This window comes from Struthio camelus, chromosome 30 (assembly GCF_040807025.1).
Source record: "Struthio camelus isolate bStrCam1 chromosome 30, bStrCam1.hap1, whole genome shotgun sequence".
NCBI lineage: Eukaryota > Metazoa > Chordata > Aves > Struthioniformes > Struthionidae > Struthio > Struthio camelus.
Window position 1 is genome coordinate 834,966 of NC_090971.1, and position 16,533 is coordinate 851,498.

The window sequence follows — 16,533 nt, forward strand, 5'->3', positions numbered from 1 at the left end:
TGCTTGGCACATGGTGTCTGCCATCACCTCTCACGCTTTCATGTATTACATTCGCCCTCATACCCATGGCACGGTGTAGCCCATGACACTTCAGAGTTGTTAAGTGGTATTTCTAATCATAGCCTCCCCTTCATGGCACACTGGATCCCATCAGCCCTCACAGCTGCTACACAGCATATCATGTCATCCCTCCCACTCGGGACATGGTGTAGCTGATCACCCCAACACCCTGTGTCATAATCCAAGGGTATCCCATTGCTCCTTACCCTAGCACTCTGCTGTGTCTCATCGCCCCACAGACTTAAACAAGGTGGGTCTCCTTATTCTGTTATTTTGTAACACAGTGCATCCCATGACTGCTTCATACACATTTTTATCCCATCTCCTATGCTATTAAGGTATAGCCCACAATCTCTCACACTTGTGACATGGTGTACCTAACTCACCTTTACATGCATGACCCAGTGTATCCCAGCATCGCTCACACTCACAACACGGTGTATCCCAGCACACAAAATGCTCAATACCAGGTGTATCCCACCAGCAGCTACTCAATAGAGGGTGTACCCCATCATCCCCCACACGCACAACATGGCCACAACACAATCATGGTATAGTGTAGCTCATCACTTCTCACACTCACAACACAGCGTACCCCATCACTGCCTTACACTGGCGACACAGTGAACCCCACTGTCCCTCAGATGCACAATGCAGTGCATCCCATCACCCCAACACACAACACCGTGTAACTCATCACGCCCCCCACTCACAACCCCATTTATCTGTTATTCTTCACACTCCTGAAATGGTGTATTCATCGCCCCGAAACACTCAATGCATGGTGTATCCTACCATTTCGCAGGCTCACAAAATGGTGCATCCCACAACACCTCACTCTTGTGACATAACATATTCATGGCCTCATACATGCAATATCCACAACACTTGCAATGTGATGTATCTCATCGCCCCTTCCACGAGCAGTATGATGTACCATCACTTGTGAGACAACACTGACCGTCAGCCCTCACGCACCGTGACGTATCCCATCACTGCATCACAGCCTTGAGATGGTATCTCCACCACCACTTCCTACTCATGACATGGGGTATTCATCACTCCTCACACCTGAGACCTGATGCATCTGTCACCCCTCATAACATGGGTGTCTTTACTACCCTCACACCCTTGACACAGCGTGTCTATCACTCCCTTGCATCTACAAAAGCCTTTTGGCTCTTGCTTGCACACACAGCCCCTGTGTTGCGTGCCTCCTCTCACCACTTTCACATGTCTGCCATGTCTGCAATCATGGCTCAACCTTTCACTGGGCCTTTGTGGCCAGAGGAGGGGAATGGGCCCACTCGAGGTGAGGCTTGGCCCATCCTTAGCTAATGTCTGGAGGAGGCAATGGCTCCAGCCACAATGTGCTGCCCATGCTGGGTCCTCCCTGCTCCATGGGAGATGTCTGCACTCAGCACCACTGAAGAGGGTGGGAGGTTTCCTGCGACTTCTGCTATGACATGGGATCTGCATGAAGGCCAAATCCTGTTCTCTCTGACCAGGTGAAAAAGGTAGCTAAGGTTTGTTTCTGGTGCTTGGCAACACTGATGACGCCTATGCTGGAGCTTGAGCAAACACAGAAGCCAGTTTCCCAGGTGTGCTACAGCTGTCAGTGTTTGGGGGACGGCCTGGGGAAGGGTACACTTTGCAGCCAGTGAGGGGAGAGCAACCAGCTGGAGCCTTGGCTCAGGCACCCAAGACAGCAGCAACAACAGCTGCCTGCACCAGCCCCTGAAGCAGCTCTGGGGTGGCAGTGCTGGAGTCAGGTGGCTGAAAAGCTCGTGTGCTGCTTGGCTGTGCCTGTGGCCCAATGCCTCTCATGGGGCACAATCTCACTTTCTAACCTTAAATACCTGAGTCCCTTTCTTCAGGAAGATGTAACCATTTAACCCCTCTCCCTCGCAGATCCCCAGTGAGGGGTGGTTTTTATAATGATCTACACCACGTAGACTTATAATAAGATTAAATTATATTTGAAAACACGTCCTTACATCTTTATTTTAAGGAATTACGTCTATTCAATAGTGGATGTTAAAGAGCTTCAGAGTAGCATCAGATCACACATTCATACATGCTCAGGTGTGCAGTGAAGTAGTTAACAGCATCGACATTTGCAGTGTTATCTGTTGCAGCGATGTTAGCATCTCTTGAAATGATCTCAGAGCTATTGTCTCAGACTCTCTGCAGATACAGGCCGCTCTACATGGGTTGTGTGCTGACTGTACGAGTGAGATCCTTCCTACATGAGTAATTCTTCCAAAAATGACAATAAAAAGGAGCACAGCTGTGAGATGGCTCTGCCTGTTCTCCTCTCCTGGCTCGTCCCCCTGCATTTTGGGACACTGCACTCAGGAAGGGCTGTGTCAAGGCCAACGTCCTCCTCCAAACAGATGTAAAGGGAAGAACAAAGTGGGGAAAACAACAGGTTTTCTTCATCACGTGTGATAAAAACTTTATGCATTTCTTTCTCAAGGTGTGTAACATCCTGTTGCCTGTGTGCCCCTGACAGACAATTTAGCTGTGGTGAATCTAGTCACATCTCTGCCTGTGAGACAAATGCTACCACATCATTCATTCACACTCCCAAAAGCTATAGCTGTGCCAAACCCCTTCCTTACTTCTGCTCTGCTCCAGGCACCCTGCACCCCAGCGCTGCTTTTGGCTTCCCAGCACCAGCCCTAGGCTCTGCAGCCCCACTACCCTACTTCCAGCACCACGCACTCTGGGAAGGCTTCCTGGGGCCTTTTTCTCTGTGCCATGTGCATGGATCTCTGCTCTAAGGGTCTGGACCAGAGGGACATTACCAACCCATGACAAGTGGCACAGCCATCTTGTACCCCACGGCAGAGGAAATAGGCTCTTCCTTTACCTTTCAGGTGAAGTTACCCAGGCCACTGCAGGCTTTGCCTCCTTCCAGAAGTGCTCTCCTTCCCCGGACACCCCGAAATCAAAGGGGTGCACAGCCGAAGAGCAGCTCCGGCAACCTCTCATGTCCAGGCCAAGCAATGCTGGGCTGCTGGGCATGTGGGAGACCTCATCCCAAGTGTCACGGGCAAGGCCTGGCTCTCCAGGGAGGCATAGGGTATCCTGCAGATAGCTGGAGCGCACAACCCCGTGCAGCTGCAATGTGCATCCCATGGATGGTGGGTGTAGGGTTGGGGTGAGGAAAGTGGACCCCTGGGACATGTTGGAGAGGTCAGAAAAAGCTTCTGGCTTTTGTCTGACTTGGAAGAGATACAGTTTCTCCCCAGGGAGGCCCCACACAGGTAAAAAACAGGGCAAGCCTCCCACCGAGCCTCCACAGAGACCCCTAAACTATCAAGACACTAAATCTGGGCACTCAGACTGCTGTTGGCTGCAGCCCTTAGAACCAGGAGGAAAATAGCCTTTTCCAAACAGGAACTCACCAGGACTGAGGGAACGTCTCAGATGTGACATGGGGTCCAGCACCCCGAACAGTGAGGATAGATGCCCACCCGCCAGCCTAATCTATAGCCGAATCCCCCCCTTTTCCCCAGCTTGGCTAAGCTCTGTTCTGGGCTAGATCAAGCTGCATGTCTCTCTGTGGGGTCCCGTGCTCCTCAGCACAGCGCCATACTCAGCACCCTTCTCTGGGAGGGGGCCAGGAAGGAAATGGGAGCAGACAGGTCCAAGGAACAGACCCCGATGGAGCCTCTCTCTTCCCGGCCAACAGAAATCACAGGCCTCATATCGCCCTGGGCTGGTGGCAGTGTTGACCAGGTTGTTTCCAGCTCACGTCCCGTAGGGCCACTGGGCCATGTCAGCTTCCATTGCAGTAATTCTTGGAGTTTAAACTACCCTTTCTAGAGGCTTCCGAGGCCCCAGAGCTGGGCCCAGGAAAGAGGGGAGTCATGATGGCCGCAGGCCTGCTGGATCTCCTGGCTCTACCCTGTGTTCCCGGTGCAGGTGGCCTCCTCCACTGAACATCTCAATAGATGGTTTAATTGATGTTTCCAATCTGAGAATTTGCAACTTGGGGCTCCAGATTTGCCCCCAAGCCCCTGCCCTCCCCCCTCCCGCTGGGGTGGGAACAGGGAACTGCAGTTGCTCAGCAGCTCCCAGTCTCTCCGGGGGCCTCAGCGGTTCCCACCCTGGAAGCTCATCCCCCTTCACACATCTATCACACGAGGACAGTTCTCCTCCCGAATGGACATTGTTTGACAAGAACCACCAAGGATAAAATCAGTGCAGGGTCCCAGCGTCCCTCCCCGCTTGCCCCGAGCTGCACTCCCAAAGGCAATGCATGCTGAGCCCTCAAAGGCAGAGATGCTGCCCATCAGCATCCTGCTCTGGGCATGCAGAACCCTATCCTGTCTGCTGCACCGGGGCCCATGGCACTCCCCCATCCCCAGCCCACAGGCAGCACCGTGAGTTTGGCTTGGGGAATCATGCAGCAGCTGACGCTGGGGGGGAGTGATGGGGACACAGGTCCCAGCTCTTGGTGGGAGGCACAAGGCAAGTGTCAGTGACAGAGAGGCCACCTGGGTGCCCGGAGCTTGTGCCACAGCCTGGAGCTGATTTTATCCTTGAATGTAAAAGAAACCAAAATGGAGAGAAACAAAGGAAAGAGCTACATCAACCCCAGCCCAACATCCCAACCAAGGGCCCAAAGCAAAGAGCAGCCACGAAACCAAAGCAAAGGTCCAAAGGAAGAAGGAAAAGTCGCTCACTCACTGGTTGGTCTGTATTTAGTGCGAGCGTCGGTCGCAGGGATGGTGGTGCAAGCAAGCAAACGGGGCCAGGGCTTTCACTGTTCGTGATAATAACGTTTTGTACAAGTTCAAGAAGAAGCATCATGTCTCAGGCTGGTCGCTCTCTGCTCTCTGTCCCGCCATCCCTCTGTCCGTCCGTCTGCCCGTCCCGGGCACGAGAGAAAATCTGTTGGGTTGAGTTGGGTTTGTGGTCTGGTTTCCATTTGCATTGGGGTTTGTTGGCTCCATATCTCACCCTCTCCAGCGCCCCTAGATGAAATATTCCTTCTTGTCATCACCGCTGGCTTGGCCGCCCTCTGCATTGATGATGGCTGTGTCTGCATCTGGGGCATCATCTGACCCCTTGGCCTCATGGGTCAGGTAGGTACCTGAGCAGGGAGAGAGCGTGCAGTGTCATGTGCTGATTGCTCTCCCAGTGCCATGCTCCCGCGCAAGCAGATAAAAGCCCAGCTGCCTGCAGGGGCCCCAGTGGCAGAGCTCAAAGGCTGGCTGGAAAAGGCACTTCCAGCCCGCTGCAAAAATGGAGATGAGCGGAGAAAAATCCTTTGGCTTTGACCTGAAACGGAAAAGTCACTGGTTTCCCTGGGATGAACCCTGCCCAGGGATCATTCCTTACCTGGGCTGCTCAAAGCTTCCGTTGTCATCTGTAGCCAGAAGTGAAACTGCCCCCAGCTTTGCAGGCAATTGCACTCAGCTGCATTTCCAGGTACACCTCCTGCCCTCCCTGCCGTCCAGCTTGGCATAGGGCTCTGCCCCTCCCTGCATCCCTGATCCCTGTTCCCCATCAGAAAACTGAAATGTTTCTCTGCAAAATGACAGTTTGCAAAGAGAAGTTTTCAGGTTTGGGGATGCCTGCAGAGAGCTGGTGCCGAGCCTTGTGGGCTAGCACAGTTGCTTGTCAGGAGGACGTGAGAGCCCTTGACATGCGGCTCCAGCTCCCGGCTCCCCCAGGAGCTACATGTCCCAGTGCTGACATGGCACAGGGCAGATGCAGGCAGCTCTTCTGGGTTTGGATGGCAGGGAGGGGGGCTCTTACTCACACATCACCTCTGCTGGTTTTTGCCGATGTCTGGATGTGACCATCTCCCCGTGTCTTACGCATACACCTGCTGGGTGGATGAAAAGTCCAGGGATGGGGAGGTGGAAATGGTGGATAGGGTAGGAAGAACAGGAGTGCAGAGGGCTCAAGGGATGGGCAGAGAGAGGAGAGAATGGGAGATGGGACGGGGCAGGCACACCACAGGGTGCAGAGACGGGGACCGAGGGGACGGGCGGTCCCAGGGCTGTGAGTACCAAGCCACGTAGCAGAGGGAGAGAGGGAAGAAGGGGAAAAGCTGCCTCTGCCCAGTGTTGCCTAGTCCTGTCTGGCTCCAAGGATTTACCAGGACATCACTGTGCTGGGGTTGGTGCCAACACAGTGCTATGGCCCCCAGATCTTGGAGGGCTCTTTTGGCTGCACTAGGTTTCTCCAGATAGAGGACAGGTTTGTGGCAGGCCGGATGCGCAGCAGCCTCCCTTCACCCCTGCCCCATGCTGCCCACTCACTTTGGGGAAGTAGTCCGGATCCCAGGCCAGGAGAGACCCATCCAGGACGAGAGCACACCCTGTGGCGTCTGCCTGGCATGCCACGGGGGTGGCCGACAGGCATGGGGATCTTGGCTATGTGCTGCCCCCAAGGAGCTTGCCCAGGCCGTACCTTTGTGTCTGATCAGGTAGTGTCCCAAGACAATGAGGAGGCTGAGCAGAAGAAAGACGATGACGGCAACCACTCCACCAATAACCGCATGGTATGTGCCGGAGGTTGATGGCACTGGGCTGGCATCTGTCCATACAGCAGGGAGAGAGAAAACAGAAAGAGAGAGATATACTTGTAGGCCCTGCTGCATGTCAGAAGTTGGTGCTCATTCCAAGGACTGCTCAGGGCCGGAGACAGGAGTCTTGGCAGGCCCCAATCCTGCTCAGCTCTGTGCCAACACAGGATGTCTTCTGGCATCACACACAGCAACGAGCAGCTTGACCTCACTGCAAATGGGAAGAAATAGCTGTAGAGGCAGAGAGCACGGAGGAGAGGAGCCAAGATGGGAACAGAGAAGGGATGGGGCCCATGGAGGCATCAGAAGAAGCAGGGAGGGGAGTGCAAAGGAGGGTGGTCCCCATCCACAGGCGGTTGTTGTAGGAGGTGAGTCGGTGCTGGCTCCTGTGAGGATAAGCTGAGAGATGTTGAGCCCTGAGCAGCTGCGCTGGGAGCCCCGTCTGGGTGAAAAGCAAGCTGAAGAGCCTGCCTAGAGCTATGATGAGCCAACCTAGCCTCCCTCAATGCCCTGGGTGCTTGAGATGTTCCCCAGGGATCAGCACCAGGAAAGTGCTCTGCCACGGTACATGCAGCCCATGGTACCTCTCCCCTCAGGATTCTGTAGCCCCGCAATGCCCACTGCTCTCCTGAGTGATTCCTCCTCAGGGGTCTCTAGCCAGCTCCAATCCTCCTCTGTCCTTTGTGGAGGGGATTTCTGTCCAAGAAGGGGATAGGTTGAGCGCATAGCTCTGCATGAGAAACGCATGGATGAGCCAGGCTCTGCTCGTTCTTCCCCTGCATCCTGCCAATATTAAGGATGATTAGCAGGCTTGCACAGCAATGCGCTGTACCATAGGACATGACAGGCAGGCGTCCTAAGGAAGGTGGTCCTGGTGCCATGCCATGCCCTCTCCCCTTTTTGGAGATGGAGTCTAGACAGTCACAGTGGAGTGAATCCAGCAGGCACTGGCCAGTCCCAACCAGCTGCTTCTTATAGCTGAGTCCACAGCAGGGTCCTGGCATTTGCCCTCACTGGGTGGCACTTTCGTGTTTGGGAATGTGGAGCGGCACCTCATGGCAATGTCCCCTCTGCAGGGACAGCAGTAATCAGGCCAGGCAGAGATGAACTACTCAGAGCCAAGCTAGGAAGCTCCTGCCTGTGTGGGGCAGAGTGTATCTTTGTAGTAGCCTGTACCCAGGGAAAAGCAGTCTCACGTTGAACTGGGGGAAGGCATTTGGCATCTATTACAGGGACCAAATCCTCCTTCCATTCAGTTCTCATCCTCCCCGCTCAGCTCCAGGGTGGAAAGAGCCAGAAAAGTATTCAGAGGAGGAGGAGGTATTTGTACAGGACAGCGTGGAAAAAAGAACAGAGAAGGCAACAGGAAAGAGGGATGACGCTTCACACAGATATAAGGCATGGTTTGCAACTCACAGGCAACTGCTGCGACAACCTGCCACACAACACTCCAGCCAAAAACATGGGGGTGACTACCTGGGGAGACTCAGGGTGTGGGTGAGTGCCTCAGGAGAGAAGCAGCTCCCTCCTGAACAGGATGACACTTCCCATGGTGCAAGAGGGATGCATAAGGGCATTTCCACCCTTCACGTCTCCTGGCAGTGGTCTACATTAATGGGATGGGAGCAGGAGGTTAGGGAGCAGAGACAGGGAAGGGCGGGAAGGACCACTGTGCAGCCCATGGTCTCACTCCTTGACCTCTTCTGCCATGGAAATGCTGCATACCACCATCCAGAAGTGCTGGCCCTAGTGGGAAGGTGGCTTCCGAGTCCTGACACGCCAAGAAGCAGTCAAACTAGACCACACCCTGGTTGGGCACCCTGGGATGTGGCAAGGGTCTCCCTGGCCCATGGGTTGGGCAGCCATCCTCCTGCAGACCTTCTCCTGCTGGGCTGGGGAGCAGTGGGTCCGTAAAGAGAGAGAAAAGGAGCTTACGGTACCTTGGATGGGAGCTGGAGTGAAGGATGAAGCGGTGGCCATGGTAGCATGAGAGATGGGCTGGGAAGGGCCTGGCGGAGGGGCTGGAGTGGAGTGAACGTGTGGGGTGGGGAGCTGGGAAAGATCTGGGGAGGACAACAAAAACAGAGGGACACAAATCAACCCCTCGGAGAGGCCAGCTAGGTGTGACAGAGCCCATTCAAGGAGACCCCAGCTCCCCCCAGCTCCCAGCCTGGCTCTCCCCCTGTACCACTCAGCCCTCTGGGCTCACCCTGGCATGGAACATTCCCAGGGACACCTTGCTCAGGTGACAAGGACAGCAAGCCCTGGCCTGCTGGGCACCCATCTTTCTCAGTGGCTCCTTCCACCACCCCTTTCTCAGTCACGTTGTCCCAGGGGTTCCGCACTACCCTGGGTCCAACCATGCTCTTTGGACAGCCCTCAGAACCTTGCTCCTCTCCTCCTGCCACCATCCTCTTGTTCTCTGACAAAACCCACCTGGGAAAGCACTCCTGCAGATGCTTTCCCCCTACCTCTTCTATACCCTGTCGGGTGCCTAAGCATATCCCAGCAGCCCCCCTCCTCTGAGAACAGTTCCTGGGCGCCACTGGGTCCCTTCCTGTGTGGGATTCCAGGGCTGATAAGGCTGAAAAGCATCACCTGGCACAAGGTCCCACCTACAATTTCCTAGGCACATCCTTAGGACCGCTCTGTCCCTGCTCTCCCTTGCTACAGACCAAGATGGCTGCTGTGGCAGGCAGTCTCAAGAGGGCTCAGCCAGGCAGGGCAGATGCTCTGGTGGTGATGGTGCCTCAGGTCTGAGTGCCTCTGGGGAAAAAGAGGGGGATTTGAAAATGGGAACCAGGCCCAGATGTGGAGGTCCTCTGCCAGGTGCAGTGACACCAAGCGGGTGGATGACCCCAGTGTCCTGGGTGCGGTGTGCTCATGGATGGGTGCCAAGTACCCTGGATGTTGCTGTGATATCCTGTTGGTTGCAGAGCACCCTGTGTGCTGTGAGGTCATGGCTAGGTACTGACTGCTCTGGGTGTTACTGTGCTCATGGCTGGGTGCAGAGCAGGGATGCGTTTGCACTGGAGGTGGACACACCAATTACAAGAAGGACCAGAGTCCAGCCCAGCTTGCGGGAGAGCTCCAGCTCATCCAGTGCGCTGAGCCAGAGCGAGAGGAACCAGCTCCCTGTGGAGAACCCTGCATGCAGGGGTGACATGGGGGATGGTGAAGCCCCAGCAGGGATGGCCGGGGAAGGGTGAGAAAGACTGAACGCCCTCTCTCTGTTGTGGCTCAGTGCAAAAGTAGTGCTAGGGAAAGCAGGTAAGGACCAGGGAGGATGGTGGGCAGCAAAGGCAGTGCCAGTCCAGAGCAATCCCAGTGCTCCCCTGCAGCAATGATCCCCCAGGCTGGCAGGGTCCAGTAGCTCCAACACCCCTGGGCTCTGGCCCTGAGCAGCACAGGGAGATAGAGGGAGGGTGCGAGAGGCAAGGAAAGAATGCAGCACTTAAGGGCTGATCCTTGGAAGACAGAGGGGAGAGGGACTTAGTGGGGTGATGTGCTTGATGAACAATTGCTGCCACACACACTCTCTCTACCCACAGCTGCGCTTGTAGGGGAAGGATGGTGCACGTGCCTGAAACAAAAAGGGAGGGAAGGGGAGGGAAGGTGAAAGGGAAAAGGGAATAGCTGTAGCATGAAGGAGTGGTGGAGTGGTAGACAGGAAGTTTAAGGCTTATGGATGGGACAGAGATGGCAAGATGGTTTTACAGAAGAGGTGGACAATCCCCAAATCCAGGGCCAGATCCCTGTTGTGGGGCAGTGGGGGAACCAGCTCCTACCAATGCTGGAAAGATAGCAGGGCAAGGGGCTGGGTGCTGAGCAAAGCAAACCTGGGACAGGGCAGCACAGCCACTGGCCTCCCAAGCAGCCCTGGCCAGGGATGAATCCAAGTGCTGGAGAAACACTAACAGCCCTGCATAGCACACAGCTCTGCTCCATGTACAACACACAGCACTCAGATACAGGCAGGGCTCAGCAACAGCGAACACGGTGCTTGCAGTGACAAAGCAGAACCAGGAGCATGGAGAGGTAGCAAGGGGACAGCAAGCAGGGAGGACTGGGTGACAGGGAGGGTGACAGCAGATCCTGCTCTTTGCCACACAAGGACGAATGTCAAGCACAGTGAGCTGTTTTGGGGGCATAGGAGGGCAATGTAAGCCTGCAGCTCTGGCAATTTAGAGCAAGCCACTGGGCCAGTCTCCAAAAGCTTGGGACACGGCTGTCAAGGAGCCCTACAGTTCAGAGGGGCAACGCCATCAGGAATCCTCTTTGGCTGCACAGTGCGAAGAGCCATGGCATAAGTAATAACGCAGAGGCTTCCTTGCCTGTGACCTGCTCAGGAGCACTGGTTTTTCCTCCTGTGTGAGAGGCTCGAGCTCAGTCCCACCTGTGGCTCCTTTAATTCCCCCACTGCACTCCCTCCTTCTTCCAGTAGGAGGCAATAGGGACTGAGCTCAGCCTGGGCAGTGCTGCGTCCTTGCCTCAACCCCTCCCCGAGCTGCTCTCTGCCCCTCTTGGCTCTGAAGAGCGGCTCTGTGCAGCGCCTCTTTATGGGACTCTTTATGCTGTACCACATGTGGAGGGGAGCAAATGGCTGAGGCCAAACACCAGAGCAGCCTGAAGGGGCTGGGGCAAGGGCTGGCTCCAGGTGAAGGTAGAGAGCAGCAGGGAAGGACATGGCAGGAGGCTGGATGTGGCTGGAGGAGCTGGGGATGCAGCGCTCCTGGGGATATGCTCAGTGCCCTGCCAGTGAGTGTGCTGGAGCCCCAGCTGCGTGCATGCTCCGAGCACCCACCCTGTGCTGCAAAGCCCCTCTCCCACTGCAGCCCTCCTGGGCAGGAAGCCACATCCATGCGACCCTCCACGGGGGAAGCAGTTGGGATGGAGGTGCTGTGCCACCTGATGCTCCTGGGAGAAGCTGGGTGATGCAGGGTGCCCCATGGCCCCCCCTTACCACTGACGTCAAGGTTGTACTTGGCCACGACGCTGCCCATGGAGCTGGTGGCCGTGCAGACGTAGGTGCCGCTGTCGCTCTTGTTGAGGAAGGGGAAGATGAGGACGCTGTCAGAGCTCAGCTGCAGGGGCGCATCGCTGCCTTCCTTCTCCCACAGGAACTCCTGGGGGCTGCAGAGTTGGATGGGGATGAGACGCCTCTGTCCTCCCCAGAACCCCAGGGCTGGTGGGTGGGGGGCTGGGGCAGAGTGGAGCCACTGCCTGAGCAGTGAAAGGGGTGGTGAGGGCATAGGAATATTTAAGCAGAAGGAAGGCACCCATTCTAGAGATGAGCCAGGGTGCATTCACAGATCCAGTGAGAGGACAAAGTAGGCCATAAGGACTTCACCTGTCCTCCACATGGTGCCCAGCCCTGCCTGGCATTGACGCAAACTCACAGTGCCCTGCCCTGAGCCCAGACTGCCCTAATCCGACTCCAGACTACCCTGCTCTGACTCTGCCCTGCCAGTGCTCTCGGGAGGCCTAAGTGGCTGCTTCAGTTCCCCAGCAGAGCGAGGACGGGTCGGCCAGGGCCCAGGGGTGCGGAGCTGAAGGGAGCAGAGGGCCTTACACGGGGTTGCCCTGCCCGTCGCACTGCAGCCGGAGCTTCTCGCCTTCCCGTGGGTACAGGGGATGCGGCTCGATCTTTGCCGTTGGCTTGTCTGCATATAGAGAAGAGATACAGTTGGATGACAGCCTGCCCCTGCCCCACACCATGCAGGGGTTCTGTTGGCATCCCCAAACCCTGCCCCTGCCCACAGAGCATCTCCAAACCCCAGCCCTGCTCCTGCATGCATAGGAGGCTACTGGCAGCAGTGTGAGCGCACCCATGTGTGTGTGTATGGCTCCCTGCAAGCCACTGGGACAGGGGGGTAAGAGGCTCTGGGGTTGCCATACAACAGTGTGGCCCTCATGTCCCCCACCCCATCCCCATGGGGGGACATGCAGGATGAGCAGGATAGGGAAAGGCAGGATATGGGAGATAGTGCAAATGAGTCTCAGGGGATGGCACAAGCAGGTCTTGGAGATGGGGACAGGCAGGATATGGGGAAGGAGCAGGCAGGACTCTGGTGGGTGATGCAGGCAGCGTATAGGGAATGGACAGGCAGGAGAAGCCTGGAGCATGCAAGTGCAGGGGAAGTGTCTCTGCAGCATCCGCATGTGTGAGCTGTCTGTGAGAGTATGGGTTGTGGGGATGAGCTTGTATGTGTGTGCATGTCCATGTATAGCAAGGCTGTGGGCTGTTTGTGTGTGTGCATGCACAGATGTGTGCATGCATGTATCAGGGTTCTGTGCATGCATACAGCAGCACAGCTGTGTATCTGCATGTGGCTGGCCTAAATACATGCATGTGTGCTTATTTGTCACAGCTTTATGTACACACACGTGAATGCTCACAGCAAGGCTCTGTGTGGTCTGTGTGCACATACATGCTGCCAGACTCTGTGTGTGTGCGCGCTTATGTCTGCATACACGTTCAGCAAGGCTCTATGTGTTACAGAGCAATGTGACTGTATGTGCATCAGGACCACATGTATTGCAACTGTGTGCATCTGTAAGCATACAGCAAGGCTCAGACCTGCATGCATCAAGGCTGTGGCTGTGCATGTGCAGCAGAGCAGTGGGTTGGTGTGCATGTCTGTCCATGCGTGTCCACATGCATGCATGGCAGGGAGGTGAATATGCATGGGTACCTGTCAGGTGTGCATGTGTATGTGCAGTGGACTCTATCAGGGCAGCGTGTGTGTTTGTGTGTGTACTTGAGGGCTGCGTACACATACGGCAAGATTCAGTACATGTGTGTCAAGACTGTGCGTGAGTATTCACAGCAGGGCTGTGTGCACACGTGTGTGTACGTGCACAGCCATGTGTGTAGGAGAGCCGCCTAACTGTGGTGATGCTGAGGCTTTTGTCCCCTCCTGCTCTCCCAGTTCTGTCTCCCATCTCTATGGGCCTGTCCCTTGCCCCAAGTAGTCCTGTCCCCCCACACCTCCATGTGTCCCAGCCCCCTCAGCCCTGTCCCCCACCATCCCTGCACCCTACGTACAGTGGACCTGCAGCTTCTGCGTGGTTGATCTCTCTGTGTTCTGCAGGGACTCGTGGTCCACAGTGCAGGTTACTTCAGCATCGTTGTCCTCCTTGGTGACGCGGAACTCCACCCGACTGCTCACAGTGAAGGTCTTCCCGTTGGGGTCCTCTACCACCTCAGTGCCCTCATCTGTGGGGGACAGGCGGGATTGTTGGAGGGAATGGGGTTATAGGGGACAGTGCCCCAGCAGAGGGACAGGGCTGGCAAGCATGTTCAGCAGGGGGCACTCTATCCCTGTCCTGTGGTTGGTGGTAGCATGGGACACCACTGTGGTCCAGTGCTGGGCACATCTGCAACCCCCACTGGCCCATCTGCCTTCCTCGTGCTCCCAGCTACTCCAGTCCCTTGGGGCACAGCCCCACTGCTCAGGCACCTACCCTTCAGCTCCTTGTTGCCTTTCCTCCACCGGAGCTGGGCTGCAGGCTTGCTGCCAGAGGACCGGCAGGTCAGCCGGGCTATCTTCTCTTCATCAATGGGCTGCTCATGACCAAAGATTTGGGGTTTCTGCGGGATTCCTGGTAGAGGAGGCAAGAAAAGCAACAGCCTATTAGCTCAGTGTGTGCCGCTATCTAGAAATGGTTGCGTGCAGACAGGCACACTGACAGACATGGCAAGGATGTGTAATGGGTCAGGATGCAGGGAAGTGGCAGAGATGTACATAAGAAGGATAGCCCATGTGGGGCTAAGCAAGTAGGAGGTTGGGAGCAGGCAGGGGTAAACTGTTGCTTGTGGCTTACCTAGCACAGTGACGAGGGCCTTCGCAGTCCGCACAGGCATGGTGAAGATGGAGCAAGTGTATTCACCCTCATCTGACAGCACCACATCACTGATGCTGATGGTCAGCTCATTCGGTGTGGACTTCTCCAGCTGGATCCTGTTATCTCGCAGGGCTGGGAGAAGAGGGACAGCAGGGTGAGCGGCAGAGGCTGAATGCCACCAGGACCCTCCACTGGGTCATGTTTTAACCCAGCAGCAGCATCATAAGCAGGCAGCAGGAAGGAAGATCATCTTCCTGGGGCACCACCTTACCCCGGTGCACCTTCCCTCTATCCCTGAAACCCTTTGGTCTCAGGGCTTGTTCATCTCCCCCGAGGCAGCCCTCTTCCACCCTCTGCTCCCTTGCACGTACCTCGTTTCTCCCCAAAGTAGAGGGTCTGCTGGGCAGGGTTGGACCACTGCAGCGAGGAGTCATCGGGATCCTCCACCTGGCACTTGAGCACCACTGTTCCACCAGCCACCACTGTCTCATCCGATGTTGTAGGCTGGCTCTCTAGGCACAGATGGAGAGGTTAGTGGGGGGCCCTGGGCACTGCCTCTCCCCACACAGGCAGGAGCATTGCTGAGTAACAAAGGGAAAGGTGGACAGTGGCATCCCCAAAGGCCCTGAGACAAAAAGGGCTCCCCTGCTGGACTGAATAGGTTGGGGGGGGGGGGTGGTGGGCAGGGCACAGCTTGCTTAGGGCAAACACATTTCCTCCCTGCCCCCATTCTGGATAGCCAGGCAGCAGGGCAGGCTGCAGGGGTGGGGGGACTGGGTCACCCTGGGGGGGGGGAGGGGTGTCTCAGTTATCAGACGTCCAGCTACTCTTTGCGCCAGCGGTGGGGGAGGCAGGGAGCAGCTGCTGCCAGGGGTCTGGCCAGATATAGGGCAATGGTACCTATGATAGCCAATATGAGTACGTGTGTGTCTATGTGTGGATGTATGTCTATGTGCACATGCACACATACATCTGCATGTATTTGCACGTGTGTGTGTTTATATCTACATACATGTATATGCACATTTACATCTATGTTCGCATGTAAACCTGCAAGTATGCATGTGAGTGCATGTGTGGGCACAAGACTGTTTATGTGCATGCCTGCCTATTACATAGCCCCTTGAGTGCATGCACACACGTGCTACACACAAGCAGGACACCTGGAGAGATGCCTGCCCTGAGTGCTGTAGTTTTACTGTATGTATAGGCAGGTACATACCTGTGTGTGCACACATGTGGTGTTCACACCTGGCACAGCTGTGCAGTGAGTGAGGCACATTTAAATGAGTCATGCATGTGCAGACATGCATATGCTCATGCACACTTGTCCCTCCCTAGGAATGAGAGATTTCTGTCACACAGGTAGCCTGCTTTGAGCTGAGCCATCTTACACACCCTAGGGACAACGTGGATATGCTCACATTTGCCCAAAGCAATCTTATCCTTTGGCCACAATATAGCTGCAGAAACTAAAAGGACCAGCGGGCAGGAGACATCCTATTGCCCTGACGTACCCAACCTGCAGCACCCACGGGGACAGGCGTTCCCAGAGAGCTGCTGTCCTCAGGTGGTAGCTCCAAGCCAACCCACTGGAAACACTAGTGCTGAGACTAGCTCCACACACAGCTCCTGGGGCTGCTCTAACACAGACAGCTGGTGCCTGCAGGGCATGAATGGATCCATGCATGAGCATGGGTATGCCACATGGCAGCAGGAGAGCCTGGCATGAAGACAAGCACCAGCTGAAGGCATCTGGGGAAGCAGCATGCCCTGCTTTGCCACCCTGGCAGTGTCAGCAAGCCAGGGCTCAGAGCTGTGGTACCCATTTCTCCCCTCTGTGCTAGGTACCTAATGAGACAGAATACCCTACTAGCCATCTCTATCCTTGCCTCTGTCATAAGCAGCTTCTTGAAGCAGGTCACTGTGTCCCTGCTGTCAAGGGTTGCTCTAGGGACACAGCGCTGCAACCACCAGATGGGCCAGCCCTGCCACTGGGCTGGACAGTGATGCTCAAGACAGTGACAGACTTGCAGACAAGCAAAGTAGACAGGAGCAGGGTGCTGCACTCTCAC

General features: G+C 55.7%; 1 protein-coding gene across 2 annotated transcripts in view; it reads right to left on the reverse strand.

Annotated features, from left to right (window-relative positions):
* Window positions 1-2,023: 2,023 nt before the first annotated feature.
* The window catches only part of CADM3 (cell adhesion molecule 3), a 34,059-nt gene continuing 19,549 nt past the window's right edge, over window positions 2,024-16,533 (reverse strand). The window contains exons 2-10 of one of the 2 annotated variants that reach the window (XM_068922109.1): window positions 14,830-14,970; window positions 14,438-14,590; window positions 14,078-14,215; window positions 13,659-13,829; window positions 12,183-12,273; window positions 11,574-11,743; window positions 8,551-8,673; window positions 6,496-6,621; window positions 4,758-5,167 (exon numbers count right to left, since the gene is read on the reverse strand). In XM_068922109.1, the coding sequence (XP_068778210.1) occupies window positions 5,049-5,167; window positions 6,496-6,621; window positions 8,551-8,673; window positions 11,574-11,743; window positions 12,183-12,273; window positions 13,659-13,829; window positions 14,078-14,215; window positions 14,438-14,590; window positions 14,830-14,970 (1,232 nt within the window). In that variant the 3' untranslated portion in view covers window positions 4,758-5,048. Of the gene's footprint in view, window positions 5,168-6,495; window positions 6,622-8,550; window positions 8,674-11,573; window positions 11,744-12,182; window positions 12,274-13,658; window positions 13,830-14,077; window positions 14,216-14,437; window positions 14,591-14,829; window positions 14,971-16,533 lie in introns of both variants that reach the window. The other variant, XM_068922108.1, reaches the window with a different exon arrangement.